Source organism: Pinus tabuliformis, chromosome 7, assembly GCF_031772625.1.
Source record: "Pinus tabuliformis cultivar Carrire ecotype Pingquan chromosome 7, CPIR1, whole genome shotgun sequence".
In the NCBI taxonomy this organism is placed as follows: Eukaryota; Viridiplantae; Streptophyta; class Pinopsida; order Pinales; family Pinaceae; genus Pinus; species Pinus tabuliformis.
The window spans coordinates 827,759,136-827,779,416 of record NC_142293.1 but is presented as its reverse complement, the minus strand read 5'-3'; the positions used below and the strand labels follow the sequence as shown (position 1 = coordinate 827,779,416).

General features: G+C 34.2%; 1 protein-coding gene across 1 annotated transcript; it reads left to right on the top strand.

Moving 5' to 3' along the window:
* The first annotated feature begins 18,269 nt into the window (after positions 1-18,269).
* On the top strand, positions 18,270-19,750 carry LOC149250171 (xyloglucan endotransglucosylase/hydrolase 2-like). The gene is made up of 4 exons (XM_089456404.1): positions 18,270-18,579; positions 18,679-18,779; positions 18,925-19,118; positions 19,208-19,750. Exons 1-4 carry the CDS (start codon positions 18,309-18,311, stop codon positions 19,557-19,559), a joined length of 918 nt encoding a protein of 305 aa, XP_089312530.1. The 5' UTR covers positions 18,270-18,308; the 3' UTR covers positions 19,560-19,750.
* The last annotated feature ends 531 nt before the right edge of the window (positions 19,751-20,281 follow it).

Here is a 20,281-nt window from a genome sequence, read left to right as displayed (position 1 = left end):
AAAGCAACAATTGAAAGGACAATAGAGTACCCTACTGAATGCAATCTCAGAGGGAGTTGGCATCCATTAAAATATGATCACTACAATAAAACAATAAGAACACTTAATAAGGGTTCAAGCTTGTGTGATAAAAACTTTAAAAATAACCACAATAGAAAAATGCAAAGATTAACACAAATTTAAGGTAAGAGTTAGAGAATTTTGATATACCTGGGTGCAGAGTAGCACAAGCTCCACAATTCAATAAAACCTAATAATAATGAACCATAATTGTTGAGTACCCTAATAGTAAAAACCACTGTCATTAGAAATTGAACAACCCCAAATTAATGAAATGTAATCCTTTTCAGGAGGGTGGAATTGAAATAAACCAATACACTGAAAGGAGAGTTTAACTTTTACCTTTGGAAAGGAATTGGAACTCTTCTCCAACTACAAACAAGGTTACCCTCGTTATTGTCGTCAAGCCACAATGGAGTATCTAGATGGAGGTAACAAAAAACTTTAATCTCCTACTGACACCAGAAGAAGACATAAATGTAAGAAGCTCACTGGAAAAACACGAAAATGGTAATTACAGAATACCTGTTGTAGGTCATTAAGCGGCCAAGATGGAAGCCTAAAGTTATAGACATACCCTATGGTAAGTCACAAGTGGAACAAGGGCCATATTTCCATCACACTTACAAAACTCATGGCACTATGAAAACCTAGAGAGTGGTGCAGAGAGAACAAAGAAAAATGAGAATGAGAATGAACAACATGAAGGAAGGGAGGTTAAGTGAAATAGGTAAGTCAAACTAACGTCATATATTTGATAGTAAAGGAAATTATGTCAGATATCCAATAATTGTGGGGATTTAAAAAAAAAATACATTTAACTTCTCACAAATTTTTTGATTTTATCTATACTGTTGGATTCCACCGTCAGATTTTCTGCCCATGTGTATTAGTGTTGCAAGTTACAACATTTAAGGAAGCTTGAACTCCCAAAAATTTTCTGCAAGCTACAACCTATAGGAGCCTCCTACCTCAACTGACTCCAACCTATTGTTTATCAAGTTATAACTTGAAAGGAAACTATAATCCCTTGATACATACAAGAAATAACATGTTGGTTTACTTGGTCTATAACCCTACATATATTCATCTCTATCTCTGCTTCTTGTTCTCCTCAAATATGCTTCACATCAACACTATATATGTGTCAAGTAACTAATGAAAAACACTTCAATAAGATCTCACATTATCTAACTCCCTAGCAGTACAAACCTCCAACCTCAAACAATTTTATAAATGGATTTTGATGGTTGTTAATATTCCACACACATGAATTAGAAATGACAAAACTTGTCTCGTTGCATTCCAAGGGTGTCTCTTCAATTCCAAAATTGTTTCAACTCTTGGATATTAAAATACATAAAATGAATTTCACCATATCCAAATGACAAGCCTACTTCAAAATATCACAAAATAACAATAGCATCACACCATATGGTGACAACACCTACTAAGCATCAATAGTCTCTACAACATACCTTACAACATATCAAGCATACCTTGTTGCTCATAGCTCCTCACAAAATAATGTCAACTACCATAAGCATAACGAGCATAAAGCATCAATCAACAACATAAGCATCAACTGTGCATCCATCAATAAAAGCAACAAGCATACCCAAGCCATCAAACAACACCTACAATGTCATATATCTTGTTGCTCCTTTGTGTCTATTTTGTTGCTCCTTTTCCTTTGTTTCTCTTTTTCTATCAATGGCAACAATGCCATCAGGGTTTTGGAGCATGCTTTCAGTTGAAGATGATAAAACTTTGGTGTTTGAGTGTTGGAGCTAAATAAATAGGGTGTATGAGCATCGTTTCAGGATTTTGAGCTACCTGATAAAATTGAATGATTTTCTAGAATAACAAGAAGTTGGAGCTTCCCCTTCAGTTGGAGCTAAGATATTTTTGTACTTATAAAATATTAGAAAAAAATTCGGTAGTTTTTCCCCTGGAAGGGTTTCCACCTAAAACATTTCTTAAGTATTGCTCTTGTGATGTGTTGATGATTAATGTTCTATTGTTAATGCTCTAAATTTTAATAATTAACTAATTGTAAAAGAAATACTAATTCACCCCCCTCTCAATATTTCCATCACCAACTAATATTTTTAGAAACTCACGTACTCATTGACCCCTTTCCAATTGATCTTGAGTAGGTTTATCAAGGTCAGAAGAAAATCATGCAAAGGCTTCCAACTCTATAAATTGAGCTAACTTTAGTTTCAATTTTCTAGCTACCTTTTTCATAGTTTTTATTTGGGTTGTAGATCCTACTTTAGAAACTGAAATACCCACATTAATAGAAACTTGAATTTCAACATTGAATATATTGGCCAATGAAAATATTTGTTCATTGGTAAAGGAAATTGCATTAGTGGGAATATAAGTTGAAACATCTCCAACTTCAGTCTCAACTATTAGTAAAGAAATAAAACTAGCCTCACCTAATTGGGAACTTAATTTAGCTACTCTTTCCAAGAGATAAGAATGCAAATAAGCTTCTCGGCCATGTAGTATTTTTAATACAAGAGACATTTGTTGATAAGCTTGTTCTTGTTTGGAGAGATCATCATAAATGATTAAAGTATGGTGTTTCTTACACATGAAGTGTTAGGCGAAAGTTTCCCCTCTATAAGGAGCGAGATATTGTAATGTAGTAGGATAATCTAAAGTTTCTGCTACCATAATGGTATTTTTCATTGTGCCATGTCCAATTGCTACATAGACACATATTACATTTCAACTCTTTTGATTAAGAATAGTATCTATAACTATCATTGTCTTGTCGGTCTGTCTATCCCTAATAACTAATTCTCACTGGCCACTTCATATAGTAATCATATAATCAATAGAATTAAGCCTCCTTTGAAGGGGTTCATATACAAAATGCCTTGATATAATACCTTGAGAAGGAGATTCAGTCAGTCAAAATTTGGAAGTTGATCCTTACCATTAATGGGTTGGGCTGGAGCATTTAGTACATGACCCAAATATGCATCACTTACTAGTATCAGAGAAACTTTTCCTATTTCTCTCACGAAACACGCCTTCTTAATCATCAATCCATCACCCATTAATACAAATCCAACATTATCTGATCCCAAATTTAGGGTAATGCATACTATACCATATCCAAATTCCACCAATTGACTTTCCATTACTTCATCAAAACCATGAATACTAGAAATTCCATCTCCTACTTGAAGTATGATTCCAATATTACAAACTCTTACTTTGGTGTTATATTGTTTAATTTTTTCTGTATAATACTACTAATTTCATCAAGTCAAAAATTTCCCATAAGCACTTATTAATTAATTATTGAGAAATAAGACCTATAACAGCTAATCATTTGTATTCATCATGGTTATAAGCATGTCAATATTGTTAGGCCCCTATACTACTAGTGTAACCCCTTATTGTTATTAGTACAACCCACTTATTATATTGATGTACCCATGTAGTGCCCATATTGTTACTATTGTGCCCCGTAGAAGCCCACTATTGTTATTATTGTCCCCTTACATTATTATTGTTATGTCGGCTCTGATTATGTTATGACCCCTTAGACTCCTATATATAGAAAGGAGGTCTCTTCATTTGTATCATCCAAGAATTGTTCATTTATGTAATGTAAAGGAGGTTTCCCCCTTGAAGAGGCTGAATTTTAAGGTGTTGATCTATCTTTTCTATCTTTTTCTTGAGCTGGTTTCATAACATTTGGAATCAGAGCTTTGGATTCTAGGGTTTCGCTGCTCCAAATAGGTCATCGTGGCATTTTCGCTATAACTTTTTTTCTACGACATTTCAGAAGCTAAAAAAAAAACCATTTGAGAAGACATCGCGCTGAACCTCGGTTCTGAATTTCAGAGCTTTTCACACTATATTTGCCGAGATATGATCTGAGAAAGTTGGTCTTTTCGCAGACTCCTGAATTACATTCCAAACAGGTGACCTAGGGAAAAATGTCATAACTTTATCTCTGAGTATCGGATTGAAGTTTCGTAAGAAGGTATAGAAAGAGGACAGGTTGTAGTTTCTTGTAGATATTTTTCAGAGCCAAAGGTCAAAATAATGACACGTGGCACTTCATACAAGTCCGCTCTTCTGGAAAGGTCTATAATCATGTCATCTTGGGAGATTGTGCATAACTCTTTCTTGGAGAATCCAATTTGGATCAGACTGGTGGCATTGGAAAGAGGACACAAAGGGCTACTACAGGTCGCAATTTCAAAACTTAAAGATCTGAAAGTACAGAGTTACAGTCGTTTCAAGATCGAGCTCCTAAAATCAAGAAAAAGCAAGATGAGGAAGTTTGATGGCAAGGATCCAGTAAATTGGATACTTCAGATGGAGCAATATTTTGATCTACATGGTGTACCACTGTTACAAAAGGTATGTATTGCATCTTCATATTTAGAACCGGATCAATTTTTATGGTATGAAGGGCTTTGTTCTTGTAAAAAAATTGTTACGTGGTCAATTTTCAAGAAGGAAATGATAGCACATTATGAGGATACAAAGAGCAACACCTTCTTTAGAGAAACACCACAACAATTGGAAAGAGTAAAAGGGCTTTATGACATAGTGGAAAGCAAAATTATGGAAACCAGGAAGCATACCCCTCACAACTATAAAGATGGAAGTGTTGTTTCTCCTAGCCTTCCACAACCTACAGGGTTACACCACAACAATTGGAAGAAGAAAGAGAAAAAGGGCTTTGTTACAATTGTGATAGCAAATGCACTATAGGTCACAAGTGTGCTGAGAAGAAATTATTTTACATAGAATATGAAGAGGAGGAAGAAAAGGATCAAGAATCATCAAAAGAAGAAGATATACGCCAAGACCCCACCCCAAAGAAAGAAGAAATGAATTAGACCATTTCCTGTAAAGCATTGGCAAGAATTACCACTCCTCAAACTCTCAAGATAGAAGGAAATATCAAGAAGAAAAAGGTGCAAGAAGTGAAAGATCACATCAAGAAAGAAGAGATGAATCCAATCATATCTTGTAATTCATTGGTCGAAATTACCACTCCTCAAACTATCAAGATAGAAGGACATATCAAGAAGAAAAATGTTCAAGAAGTGAAAGATCACATCGACCATCAAGAAATGAATCTGACCATATCTTGTAAAGGATTGGAAGAAATTACCACTCCTCAAACTCTAGAGATAGAAGGACATATCAAGAAGAAAAAGGTTCAAGCAATGAAAGATCACATCAAGCATCAACAACAAGTTCTCCAACTTTTAAAGGATAACGCCACTTTGGTGCAAAATCAAATGAAACAACAGGTAGATCAACATCGTAGTGAAAAAAAAATTGATGTAGGTGAATGGGTAATTTTAATGCTACATCTCAAGCAAGCTATTTATGAGAAGGAAATGTTGGCAATACTACACGCACTTAAAAAATGGCGACCTTACCGAATGGGAAGACTCTTCAAGGATGAGGATGTGGAAGCATTGTTTTGTGCTATTTCTATTATCCAACCAGATTGGATAAACGAAGCAAGGGCTGAATGGAAGAAGGATGAAGAAGTATGGCCACTTATTCAAAAGTTGAAAAAGATCCCAATTCAAACAATATTGCCAGAAATTGAAGAGGAAGGAAAGAGCATATTGGAACCTGGAGCAGTCACAGAAACAAGAACCCGACAGCTACGAAATCGATCAATTTCAGAGTATCTTATCAAGTGGAAGAACTTACCCGCTGAAGATTCCACATGGGAGGACAAGAATTTTATACGAAAGCATCAAGAACTACTCAAGCGTTGAGGACAACACTTTTTGAAGGAGAGGGGCATGTTAGGCCCCTATACTACTAGTGTAACCCCTTATTGTTATTAGTACAACCCACTTATTATATTGATGTACCCATGTAGTGCCCATATTGTTACTATTGTGCCCCATAGAAGCCCAATATTGTTATTATTGTTCCCTTACATTATTATTGTTATGTCAGCTTTGATTATGTTATGACCCCTTAGACTCCTATATATAGAAAGGAGGTCTCTTCATTTGTATCATCTAAGAATTGTTCATTTATGTAATGTAAAGGAGGTTGCCCCCTCGAAGAGGCTGAATTTTAAAGCATTGATCTATCTTTTCTATCTTTTTCTTGAGCTGGTTTCATAACAAATATTGTGATAAATTGTATGTAAATGTAGCTCAATATTCAAATGACTATTCAAAGTTCATATAACTCTTCATAAATCTTGGAAAGAAACTTGTTTTCAGATTTGGTCAATTTCTCTTTGTCGATGGAGTAAACCATATTGAGTAATTACATTTCTATTGTTATATTGTTATGTACGATTGAACGTTTCACTATACTTTTTCATTATAATTGTACCATTTGACTCCTATACATATACAAATGAGACCTAGTCTCAAGATCATCAAATATTGTCTTAAAAATTGTATTCATTGTAAAATGAGGTTTCCCCTTTCACATGGACTGTAATTATTGGCTTCTTATCATTTTTAAGGCTCATGCTTCATAACAAAGACTTGTATATTTTTATCAAGTTTAATAAATGATTGAATGTTGATAACTTTTACTTGTATCTCATATTGAAAACCTATTTCTTAAGGATGAATACATGGAGAAGCTAATTCATGGAAATTGAGTGTTATTGTCAATTGTTTATTTTTATAGAGTCTTGCAATTTATTATTTCCATCAATTGTTTATGTAGGAACTATTATGAATCGGATATAGATTTTATTATAGGCACATATCAATATTAATCCATATTTCTTGAATATGCTACTATGGTTTATGTTAAAGAATAATGAATTTCTTCTTCTTTTCCTAGTAATGACATGTCTGTGATCAACCTTCAATCATTGTTAGAATAGGATTAGTTAAGAGTTAAAATAGGATTGCATATGCATATAATTAGATTAGAACTACATTTAGGATTTAGAAATGTTTCAATGAGAAAGTCTCCTCTCGAAGAGAAATCTATTTAGTGGCAACCAGGCCCACATACTAGTGGAGATCCCTACTCCAAACAAGAGCAAGTATAATTGGGACTTTTCATTGGGTGATTCTCCCTCTTGTTGGCATGAGACATTTTCCCATATCAATAAGTTTCTAAGGTAAAATATCTATGTACTGCATATATATTTATGTGCATGCCATGTTTATTTTTTGTTTTTAATATCTTCTTGATATTTTTATGGTAATTGAATCTTTAAGACTAGTTTATATGTTTAGTTGATCTTTGTAATTGGAATTAAAGATTTGGTCACTTAGATTTTGTTATCAAATGACATAACCTTTCCAATAATGCATAGATCACCGTAATCTGAGTTCATATGAAGAATTTATACCTCTAGCAAGTTGACCAATCCAACGGGATGCCACACCAACCCCCTTTACTCACACATGTAAATGTTATTTATATCTTAAATTTTAAGAAAATTCTATAGGGTCCAAAATTCTAATGCTAGTTGAGGCTTCATCCATGCAAAAACACTAAACCTAACCTTAGATAACTATCAGGCTATGTTAAATACTAGATCACTAGAAAGAGAAGGGGCTCCATTATTTTGATATTTGTATCATTCCATAGTTAAGCAGAGCATCTCTAAGTGGAATGTTGAAGCATAACAAACGAGGTAAAAGACTTTGTGGGTGATATTCAAGCCACATTGTCCATGAAAATCCATATTGAGTGCCCCTTTATTTATACTTGTATTTCATAACTGTGAAAGAGAGATTAGAGAACAAACCTCATTCTATTCATATTTTGTTTCATATTGGTTTTCCTATGTCAGCTATTGTGTTCATTTGTTGTTTATTTAATTTTGGTTTCAATTATTTCCTTAATTTTGTATAATATGCTAGTAATAATAAATTTGAGATATAAGGAAATAAATTGCATAATAAAACTTTTCATAACATTATGAGATTTTTTGTGATAAACTATTCCAGTAAAGTATCCATGATAGTTTACAAATTAGTGTTTGCTTGTACTCTTCTATATTATAAGAAATTACTCTCGAACATATAATTTTTTGCAAAAAATATTATCCCTCTTATGACATATTAGACACATGACAAATATTTTAAGCCTCTTACTAAATTGGGATAGTGATGTTAGAGTAAGGGATGATGTTATCTCATCAACTTCAAAATATTTGAACTTCGAAGTCAATGTTAAACTTGAAAACATTATTGGTGTTGGTAATGCCTTATAAACTACCTTTCTCTAAAAATTGTTATTTATTTGGAAACATGCACAACACATACTGAATAACAACAAGATTAACATATAGTTTTGGAACACGTGTGTAGATACATACATATATATAGGTGGTCTCATTGTTATTGGTTTATATATTGACGCTTGTTGATTTGTTTGTAATTGACCATTTTAAATCTTAGTGCTTCTTATGGATTTAAGGCTCCAAAATATTTTTTAATTTGATTTTTTTATGGTACTAATATTTTCACTTTAAAAGGAGAATTATTTGTTGAATTATACCTCCTTTTTATTTATTTTGTAATATATCTCAATTCTTGTTTTTCTACTACTTGAATATCATTGTTTGTTATGCATCTAGATAAAAAATAGCACATAAACACAATAAAAGATAAATCAACGATTAGATAATAAGCCACTTCGAGGGGACAACCTCCCTTTACATCACATAAATGAACAATTCTTGGATGATTCAAATGACAAGACCTACTTGGTATATATAAGAGTCTAAAGGGTCAAAATATAATTAGGGACTACATAATAATAATAATGTAGGGGCTCAACAATAACAATAATGGGTTTCTATGGGGCACAACAATAACAATATGGGGGTTCTATGGGGCACAATAATAACAATATGGGAGCTACACTAGTATTATAGGGACTTAGCATGCCCCTCTCCTTCCAAAATTTTTTGTCCTCAATGCTTGAGTAGTTACAGATGCTTCTGTATGAAGTACTCATCCTCCCATGTGGAATCTTCAACAGGTAAGTTATTCCACTTAATGAGATACTCTAAAATTGATCGATTATGAAGTTCTCATATTCTTGCTTATTTGATTGCTTCAGGTTCAAATATGATTTTTCCTTCCTCGTCAAGTTCTGAAAATATAGTTTGAACTTGGAGCGCTTCACCTATAACCTTCTTTAAGCATGAAACATGGAAAACTAGGTGTACTCGTGAAGATGCAGGCAACTCCAATTTGTATGCCATAGTATCAATCCTTTGCAATACCTTGTAAGAGCCATAGTACTTGGGTGATAATTTATTATCCTTCTTGGCTTGCTTGAGGGACATTTGTTTGTATGGTTGTATCTGTAAAAATTCCCAATCGCCCACATCAAAACTTCTTTCATTTCAATGTTGATTTTCCTTTTGTTTCATTCGATTATGTGCTAGAGTCAGGTTATCCTTTAAGAATTGGAGAACTTGTTGTTGATGCTCGATGTGATTATCCACTGCTTGAACCTTAGAATTATCTCTTAAAGACAATGTTATGGACAATGGATGATATCCATAAAGCACCATAAATGGGATCATTTTTGTTGTGGTATCAAAGGAAATGTTATACCACCATTCTGTCAAAGGTAACCACTTGACCCATTGTGTTTGTTTATCATATACAAAGCAACAAATATATTCTTCCAAACATTTTTTCACAATCTCAGTTTTCCCATCAGATTGAGGATGATAAGATAAGCTATGAGCTAATTGAGTACCAAGACAAGAAAATAATTTTGTCCAAAAATTTCTAGTGAAAACAGGATCTTTGTCACTTACAATAATCTTAGGGTTTCCATGTATCTTTTGAACTATTTCCATAAATGTAGTAGCAATTGTACTAGATTTGAAAGGATGAGATAGTGCACAAAAGTGTGCATACTTGGTAATTCTATCAACTACCACCATGATGACACTCTTTCCTTCGGACTTAGGTAAACGTGTGATAAAATCCATTGAGACTTCCTCCCAATGCTGACTTGGAATTGCTAATGGTTATAAAAGACACGGGGTCTTAATTTTCTCAATTTTATTTTGTTGGCAAACTAAACATTCTGCCAGAAACTTCTGAATATTAGATTTAAGGCCTTCCCAGAAAGGTTCCTTCTTGACCCTATAGCAATTTTTTAAAAATTTTGAGTGCCCTCCTATAGGAGAGGTTTGTAATTCCAAAAAAACTTTTTTTTTGAGTTGGGAATTCTTACATAGATATAAGAGATCTTTGTACCATAATGAATCATTTTTCCAGATAAATGTATCAGATGCACTAGGATCTTGCTATAACTTTTGAATGGGTGTTCATACCTCTTCGCTATTCTTTCATTCATCCCTTGCTTTGGTTATCCAATCAGGTTAGATAATATAAATGACACAGATAAAATCTTTCACATCCTCATCCCTTCTTGAGAGTGCATCTATAACAACATTTTGCTTCCCTTTTTTGTAGATGATTTCAAAGTCATAACCCAACATCTTTGTGACCCATTTTTTCTACTCTTCTGAAGATAATCTTTGTTCCAAAAAGTATTTAAGACTATCATGATCTATTTTTACCTTAAAGTTTCTTCCCATTAGGTAAGGAAGGTATTTCTATAGAGCATGTAGTATTTCCAACATTTCCTCCTCATAAATAGGTTTGTGTAAATATTTTTCATTTATTAGATGACTTTCAAAAGTGATGGGTCTTCCTTCTTGCATTAAAAAAGCACCAATTCCAATTCCTTATGCATCAAATTCGATAATAAAGGTTTTTGTGAAGTTTGGTGTAGCTAAGACCAAAGCTCGACACATTCCTCTTTAAGATGTTCAGAGACCTTAGTTGCTTCTAGAGTCCAAAAAAATGTTTTTTTCTTCAGTAATATTGTTAGTGGTGCTGCTATTTTCCCATAATTCTTAACAAACTTGTGATAATACCATGTCAACCCTAGAAATCCTCGAAGATTCCTTAAGGTTGTGCGGATTTTCCATTCCTTTATGGCTTTAATTTTGTTACGGTTTACCTTAACACCCACACGAGATACAATATGACTCAAATATTTCAATTCTTGTATCCAAAAGAAACATTTGCAGGGTTTTGCATACAATTATTTCTCCTCAAATAGTTTGAGCACCCCGTCAACACGTTGAAGATGATATTTCCAAGACTTATTGTAAACTAGTATATCATAAAAAAATACTAACACAAATTTTCTAAGGAAGGGTTTGAAAATGGAATTCATCAAACTTTGAAATGTGGAAGGTGCATTAGTAAGCCCAAAAGGCATGACCAAAAATTCATAATGACCTTCATGAGTTCTGAATGTTGTTTTCATAATGTCTTCTATATTCATTCTAATTTGATGATATCCTCAGCGAAGATCTAGCTTGGAGGAGTAAATTTATCCATGCAGTTCATCCAGCAATTCATCAATGGAAGGAATGGGAAATTTATCTTTAACAGTGAGCTTATTGAGCTCTTTATAATACGAACACATACACCACGATCCATCCTTCTTGTGCACCAATGCTACTGGAGAAGGCAAGGAACTTTAGCGAGGTTGAATTATACCTACCTCTAACATTTCTGCAACCATACATTCAATTTCACTCTTCTAGACATAGGGATATCTATAAGGTCTGATGTTTGGAGGAACACTTCCAGGAATCAAGTGAATAGCATGATCATGACCGCAAATAGGTAGGATACCTTTGGTAGTCTCAAATACCATGGAATGATTGTCAATGACTCTTTGGAGATCTGGAGAAATAGATGACTTGGATATTTGAACATCTAGTAAGCATAATTGCACAATTACCCCTCGTTGTTCCTTCTTCAAAATATTTGTCATGCCATTAGAGCTCATTATCTTCCTAGGTTTCCCTACGATACCCCTTAATTCAATTCTCTTTCCTTCCTAGAAAAATTTCAAGAAAATTTCTTAAAAATTAAAAGCTATCATCCCCAAGGATTGTAACCATTGGACTCCTAATGCAACATCAACACCACCCATTGGAATGGAAAGCATTGGACTATTCAATACATATTCCCCTATTGTTAAATTGATCTTATGGCTCTTTCCTGATAAATTTATATTTCCTCGGTTTGCAACCATTACTTAACACTATGGCGCTGGATATAAAAAGCAATTCAACTCCTTGGCTATCTTAAAAAGAATAAAATTATGGGTACTACCTTAATCAATCAACACTAGTATCTTTTTCTTCTTGATATCTCCTTCTATATTGAGAGTTTGAGGATTGGTAATCACTGCCAATGCATTATAAGATATGGTCAGATTCGTTTCTTCTTTTTCAACCCTTGGGGTTGGTTCTTGGTGTATATCTTCTTCTTTCGATATTTCTTGTTCCTTTTCTTCCTTCTCTTCAGAATCTATGTAAAATAATTTCTTCTCACCACACTTATGACCTTTAGTGTATTTTTTATCACAATTATAACAAATCCCTTTTGCTCTTTTTTCCTCCAGTTGTTGTGGTGTCAATCTTGTAGGTTGTGGGAGGTTAGGAGCAACAACACTTCCATCTTTATAGTTGTGAGTGGTAGACTTCCTTGTTGCCATAAATTTTCTTTCAACTTTTCTTGCCACCCTAAATGCATTCTCCAATGACTTAGGTTCCTAAAGGCGAACCTCATGTTGGATGTTATCCTTTAAAGTCCCTATGAAGGAATCAAACATACGCTCCTCTGGAATATCAGTTACCTTGATATTCAATCTCTGGAAGTCCTCAGTGTACTCCCCAACTAAACCATTTTGTTTGAGATTTATAAATTGGATAAAGAAGGTATTGCTAATTGTATCTTTATAATGTGCTATCAATTCCTTAGTAAAATTTGTCTAGGTGACAAGTGATTTACAAGAACAAAGTCATCGATGCCACACAAACTGATTGGGTTCTAAATATAAATATGCAATGCATACCTTTTGTGTGTTTTGCACATCATGTAGATCAAAGAACTACTCCATTTGTAGTATCCATGTTACTATATCCTTGTCATCAAACTTCCTCATATCAATATTTGGAATGTGGTTGGTATTCAACCCAAAGTTGGAGTCTCTAAAATCATGATTCACATTCCTTTTGTTTTCATCATGAGTCTCATAGAATACCTTGTCACCATTAGGAAGTCTTTCTTGTAGCAACTTTGTCAAACCTTCCTTCAAACCTTCCATGTATGTTTTTAAACCTTCCAGGTCCCCTTTTAAACCATCTATTTTATCTTTTAAAAAATCCATGTCCCCTTTTAGTTCATCTTTTGTGGCTTTTTGTAAGATAAAAAGTTGTTGCACTTGGTCCCGTAATTTTGATATATCATGTTGTATTTCTTCCTCTTCATGCATCATACTGGAACTTTCTGAGGACTTAATGGGTGTAGATGTTTTCTGTTTTGGAGGCATTTTGGAACCAATTAGTAATATCTATGCTTCACTATGCCATTTGAATCAATTCATAACTGAATTTTCAAAAAAAATTATGCATATTTAAAAATACACACATTAGAGCTTGATTTTGAGCTTGTTGATAAGGTTGACATTGAAATTGTTGTATCTCTATGATTTCAACCTCCAAAGGTTTGAAATTTCATCTTGTGGTATCCCTCCGTGTATTCTTTCCAACCTTGCCAACTATACCGAGATTGGATTCTTCAAAATGAAGTTATGCCAATGCTCCTAAGATGACCTGATTATGGAATAGTTCAATAGATCGAACTTGTACAGGATGCCACATGTCATTGTTTTAACCTTCAAGCTTGAAAATAGTACCCAAGAAACTAAAATTTGTAAACTTTCATCCACTTGTTACAAAATTCAATTTCAATGCTCGAAGAGAAATTTATGATGATTTTCCTCATAACACCTGTTTGAGACTGAATTATGGATCACGCAGAAACCCTAACTTCCTTGGACCATATCTCCAAAACTATAGTGAACCAAGGTCTAAAATTGCATCTAGATGTTCATCATGATTTCAAATCCACGTGGTAGAAATTTCAGCTTCTGAATCCTCGAAGAAAAAAAATATAGCGAAAATTCCAAGATAACCCGTTTGAAGCAGTGAAACCCTAAAATCTAGAGCTTTGATAACAAATGTATGTATCCAAATTGGAAATAGCACAGAAACACAAGAAAGATAGATCAACGATTAGATAATATACCTTTTGAGGGGGAAACCTCCTTTTACGTCACATAAATGAACAATTCTTGGATGATTCAAATGACAAGACATCCTTGGTATATATAGGAGTCTAAAGGGTCAAAAAATACTTAGGGCCTACATAACAATAATAATGTAAGGGCTCAAAAATAACAATAGTAGGTTTCTATGGGGCACAACAATAACATATGGGGGTTCTATGGGGTACAACAATAACAATATGGGAGCTACACTAGTATTATTGGGACCTGACATTGTCCTCAACATGATTAGGTGGGTTGAAAAGGCCTATTCATACTCCCTCATGATTTGCATGGTCGTCTTCTTTGTTTTCTTCATTTTTATTTTGATCCTTCTTAAAATATTTCATTTTTCCTTCTTCAATGTCATTATAGTCTCTAGAAATGTTTACCTAAATTTCTTTTTGCTTTCCGGTTCCTATCTATTTAGACATTCGTGGTTTTCTTTTTTATGAAGTTTGAGTGTAAAAAAATATTTCTATGTACATGGTTTGTTCATTAATACCATCTTTTAACAATGAGTCTTCGACATCTCTCTTCATCTATAATTTCTATTAAAAGAGATAGTTTGTCCACAAAAAAATGTTTGGGCTTAAATTTTACCATTTGACTATTTTTTTTGTGATTTTTCTAAATTTCCAAATTTTTATGAGACAAAATTATTTTACTTGAAAATATGCCAAATTTTAAATATAAATTAAAAAAAAAAAAAAATTGAAAACTTTTACAACAATATGAATAGAAATTAACATTTAAAAATTAATTACATTCAACAAGATTTCTATACTATAAAATTAATATGGATTATTAAAATTTTCCTTGAATTTCTTTTAAATTTATAAAAAAATACATATTATAAAAACATATATATACATTATTTTATTTAAAATATAAAAAAGTACATATTATAAAAACATATATATACATTATATTATTTAAAAAATAAAAAAAATACATATTATAAAAACATATATATACATTATATTATTTAAAATATAAAAAAGTACATATTATAAAAACATATATATACATTATATTATTTAAAAATAAAACACACATTATATAAGGAAAAATTATATGTGAAATGTTAGGAGATTAAGGTTGAAAGTCTAAGCATAGGAAAATTTTCAATAATTTATTTGCTAAAATATGTTGTGAAAGTTTTATTTCAAGAATTTGTTTCGTTTACACTTTTTTAGCAAGTAGGAAAACTTATTATAATTCAGTTGTCAAACTAATAATGGAAATAGTCGCTATTAGCTAATGCTATCAGTAAATGCAGGCTGATTTATTGAGGAAATTACGCCACCCAGAATTACTGGTTAGTAAAAAAATAGGCTTTCACTTATTTCTTGAAGTTCCAAGAAAACAAACTCTTAGACAAATAAAATGTGTAATCCTTACTATTTTATCAATATATCAAAACAATCTAGTTTTTCTCAAGGGAATTTCTCCAATCGAGTTGTTATTTTGTTATTTTGTCAGATTTGTTTTGACAACTAATTTCACTTGAATTTCAAGTGGTCCGATTTGTTTTGAAAACTAATTGACTGTGAATTTAATGTAGGTTATTTAGTGCAGTTTATTTTTTAACCAGGAGAATTAGTATGTTGGGTTTTTTTTCGTCAAAAAGATCTGGGATACAGTCAATGGGATTGTCATTAGTGGTAGTACTCAAATTTTGCTGGAGAGGTAAACTTATTTCTGATCCTAGGCCCAGACTTATATTAGTTGATCAATGGGATTGTCGTTAGTGGTAGTACTCAAATTTTGCTGGAGAGATAAACTTATTTCTGATCCTAGGCCCAGACTTATATTAGTTGACCTATGCCTTCCGATGCAGAACTAAGAAACTGAAAAAAGATAGATGTGGATTCGAAACACGTGTGGACGTTGGTATGGCTCTTGGCTCTTTTTTTGGGGAAAAAATGCTGCTACCTTGTTTCTGAAAAAACAATCCCCCGATTTCTGCTTCCAGTCGCTGGTCGATCTGCTGGTCCCGCTACAGCTCTGTAGGCAGGGGTTAAATTTGACGCCGGTATGGCTGTTTTTTGAGTTTTTACACGTTAAATACTATTAGTTTCCAAATCTGCACGTCATCCCTGACTGGCCAATAATATTTGAAAAAGTCAGGGATGACTGGCCAATAATATTTGAAAAAGTCATATTGACGGGTATATTGAAAATTAACAAGTTTTAACATATATATATATATATATTATTTTATATATACACCGCATACTGCAGTGATGGCACTCCGGAGTCCGCACTCATTTGAATTTCAAATTTGATTTCCCGCTTTGTTTTGAAATATCTTGTTGCGCCTTGTTATCGGACGGCATGCTCTCTTTCATCCAAAGTTTCAGGTTTGTGTTGGTGTTGGCCTGTGTCTGCAGCGCCATCATAGTAGAAGAGGAGGATTTATTACTATTTCTATGGAGACTACGACGGAAAGACCCTGGATGATTCGTCAGTGAACACATGCATGACCTTTTAGGCGGACCACAGGAAATGGACTTCACAGAGGCATCGATCTTCCGGCGGTATGTCGATAGTGTAAAAGTAGCAAGAAAGCTTTATCGAATAGTATTATTTCGAGTGATGAAACTACTTTTATTGGCCTTTCTATATTAGGACTGGCTCTTTGACTGCGTTGTTGTTTGCTGATTGGGAAACGGAAAAGAAATCAAAGCGTTTTGACCAGCTGTTTTGGTTTCGCCTTCTGAAATGCTAAGCGTTTAGGGGGCCGTTATTTTGGATTTTGAATTGTCCAGGCTTGGCTTCTTCATCTGTAGATCCATGTACCAGCACAAGATGATATAAGCCGAGCTGAGCAGAGATTCATATCCTAAATTTGAACCATAGATCCTTGTAACATTTTAGGATGATAAAAGAGGAATCCTCGTAACATTTCAGGATGATAAAAGAGGAATCCTCGTAACATTTCAGGATGATAAAAGAGGAATCATTGAGCATAGATTTGAACAATAATTATTAGATTTGAATTTTGAACCATAAGACAATAGGCTTTACTCTTGAGTACACCAAAACTTTTGTCTCAAAGGGAAACCAAGGTAGAATGATTTGAGATACTATTAGATTTCATATGCGAGCAAAGCAAAGGCATGCCTGAGCATAACTTCATTACATTTGATTCAATAAGCCACCAATCACGCAAAAATGGCAATAATCCTAGTCTCTCACTGCGTACTCTCTTAATGAAACCTCGTATTCACTTAGATAAAACTGGTAAAAATAATTATTAAAAGTCAAATGACGGGCCGTTTAAAAATAAAACTGTCATAAAAAATTTCACTGATGGGTAAGGGGACCCGTCAAATTTAACCCCTGTCTGCAGGTCCCTTTGTCTGTTCCCTCACTGTTCCCTGGCTGGTCGCTATGCAGGTTCGTCTGGTCGCAGGTTCCGCTGACTTTGCCGCAATTGGAATGTCTAAACAGTAGTGATGAAGGGCAGGGGAGAGCCGCGGTTAGTTGAAAGCAGCGCAGGTGGAAGGAACGTGCAGGAGTGGCTGGTGGCGCTGGCCGCTGCACGGGAAGTGGTAGTGACAATTGGAGTTGTATGAGCTGGAATGAATATCAGGACTGAACAAAAATACAAGTGATGAGTTGACCTTCACATATGCAAATTATTTTACAAAGTCCAAGACAAGGAATATTCTTCGTAGTGGCTGCTGATATGCACACTTCACTTCTTAGATGTTTCCTTGCCCTCCCTCTTTGAGATATGCCTTCCCCAATTACCCTACACATTATCCACTGCCCTCTGAAATTTGGAGTTGTATGCGCTGAAACGAGTGCCATGACCAAGTAAACCATATTTGCACTCACAAGTGATGAGTTGGACTCCATAATTCCAAATTATTTTACAAAGCCGAGGGCGCAGAATTGGCCTCAATCATTCAATCTGTGCAGCTGGAAACAATATCTGCAGCTGTAGACCATCGATCATCAGAAGTTTCCTCTGTCCCTTTCCCAATTCACTGCCATCTATATAAAATTCAAACCCCTTTCCTCCCTCCAGGAGATACACAGCCATCTATATAAATAATGCAATGCAAACCCATCATTCACAGGACTCTCTTCCCTTCCTTGCACTTCCATTTGAAACTACTCTGTTCTTCCTCGTCTTCACCTATCTCCTGTCAATCTTAATCATAGACATGGACACACCCCTCCTCTTTCTTTCATTAGTATCCCTGGCAAGTCTTGTTGTAACTGTTTCAGCCAATTTCTACAATGATTTTGACATCACATGGGGCAATGATCATGCTCAAATCCTTGACAATGGAAACCAGTTGCAACTTACTCTTGACCACACTTCAGGTACATACATTTATTTATTTGGTAAATATGTTTTCCTCTACGTGCACTCATTCTATTATACAGATATCTTATTTCTTCCTTCCTTTTCCTTGATGACAGGTTGTGGGTGTCAATCCAAGCAGGACTATCTGTTTGCCAAGATTGATATGCAAATCAAGTTGGTGCCTGATAACTCTGCAGGCACAGTCACTACCTATTATGTATGTATTATTAATTAACCCTACCTTATCCCATTGAACTACCTTCATTCATTCTGAATGTTATTGAACCACCTGCATTCACTCTGAAGATAATGTGTATTACTATGGTATGTTAACAAGTTATTACTGTTATGGTACCCTGCAGCTATCGTCTCAAGGCCCTAAACACGACGAAATTGACTTTGAATTTCTGGGAAACCTCTCTGGGGATCCCTATATCATGCACACTAATATCTTCGCTCAAGGCCTTGGCAATCGTGAGCAGCAATTCTATTTGTGGTTCGACCCAACTCTGGATTTCCACACTTACTCTGTGCTCTGGACACCAAACCAAATCATGTGTGTATTTTAATTTCTCTGCATTCATTTATTCAAATAGAGTACAATACATTCTCTCAAACTAACATAAATACATGTTTGTTATTCAGATTATCTGTAGATGGGACTCCTGTTCGAGTGTTCAAGAACAGGGAGAAAGAGCTGGGTAACAATTTTCATTTTCCGAATAGCCAGGCAATGAGGATATACTCCAGCCTTTGGAATGCAGATGATTGGGCAACCAGAGGTGGGCTCATCAAGAGCGACTGGAGTAAAGCCCCCTTTGTTGCATCCTTCAGCAACTTCAGTGCTGTCACTTCTTCTACCAACTTCGTTATAGAGGAGGATTTGGATTCCAACCAAGAGCAGAAGCTTCAATGGGTGCGAAATAACTATATGATCTATGATTACTGTGCTGACACCAAGAGGTTCCCCCAGGGGCTGCCTCCAGAGTGCAAATGAACCTGCAACTTCATGGATTGATTCACTTGATAAATTCTCTGTACCCTCCGCTTCCAACCATTCTAATCGTTGTGTTCTATTACATTCATTCTTTCATTCATTTTTTCTGCAACTAGTATTACATATTTCTACATACACAGGAATGTACTGATCAAAGAGAATGAGTGGATATTCCCTTGCTCATTTGTTTGATTATTGGTAATAAAAAATTGACAATTCTTTTTATATTTCAATGGCAACAATCTCGTCTGGAAACATTTAAATATAAAATGAAGTGATGTAATCCTTTTGGGGCACAGTTTTCAATTGCTTTACTATGTGAATTTGACAGCTTTATCATCTTCTTGACATGTTGTAGTCAATTGTTTTACAAGTATTGGCATTGGTATGCAATATTAATTGGTGCTGCAAGTTGAAAGTTGAAGCAGACGCCAAAAGGATTCTGATCTCTTGAATTTTTTTTTTAATGTTGATTATAATTGTGTTAATAAAAGTAAGAACTTCATCTCATGTGTATGGATGATTGTGGTTGAATGATTGTGGTTGTGAATATGCAATAATTTTGTTATGGTTTGGTTAATTACTTTATTTTTGCTTGGGAAAAGGTCATGGTCACTTAATCTCATGTGTATGGATGATTGTGGTTGTGTATATGTAATAATTTTGTTATGTATGGATGATTGTGGTTGTGCATATGTAATAATTTTGTTATGATTTGGTTC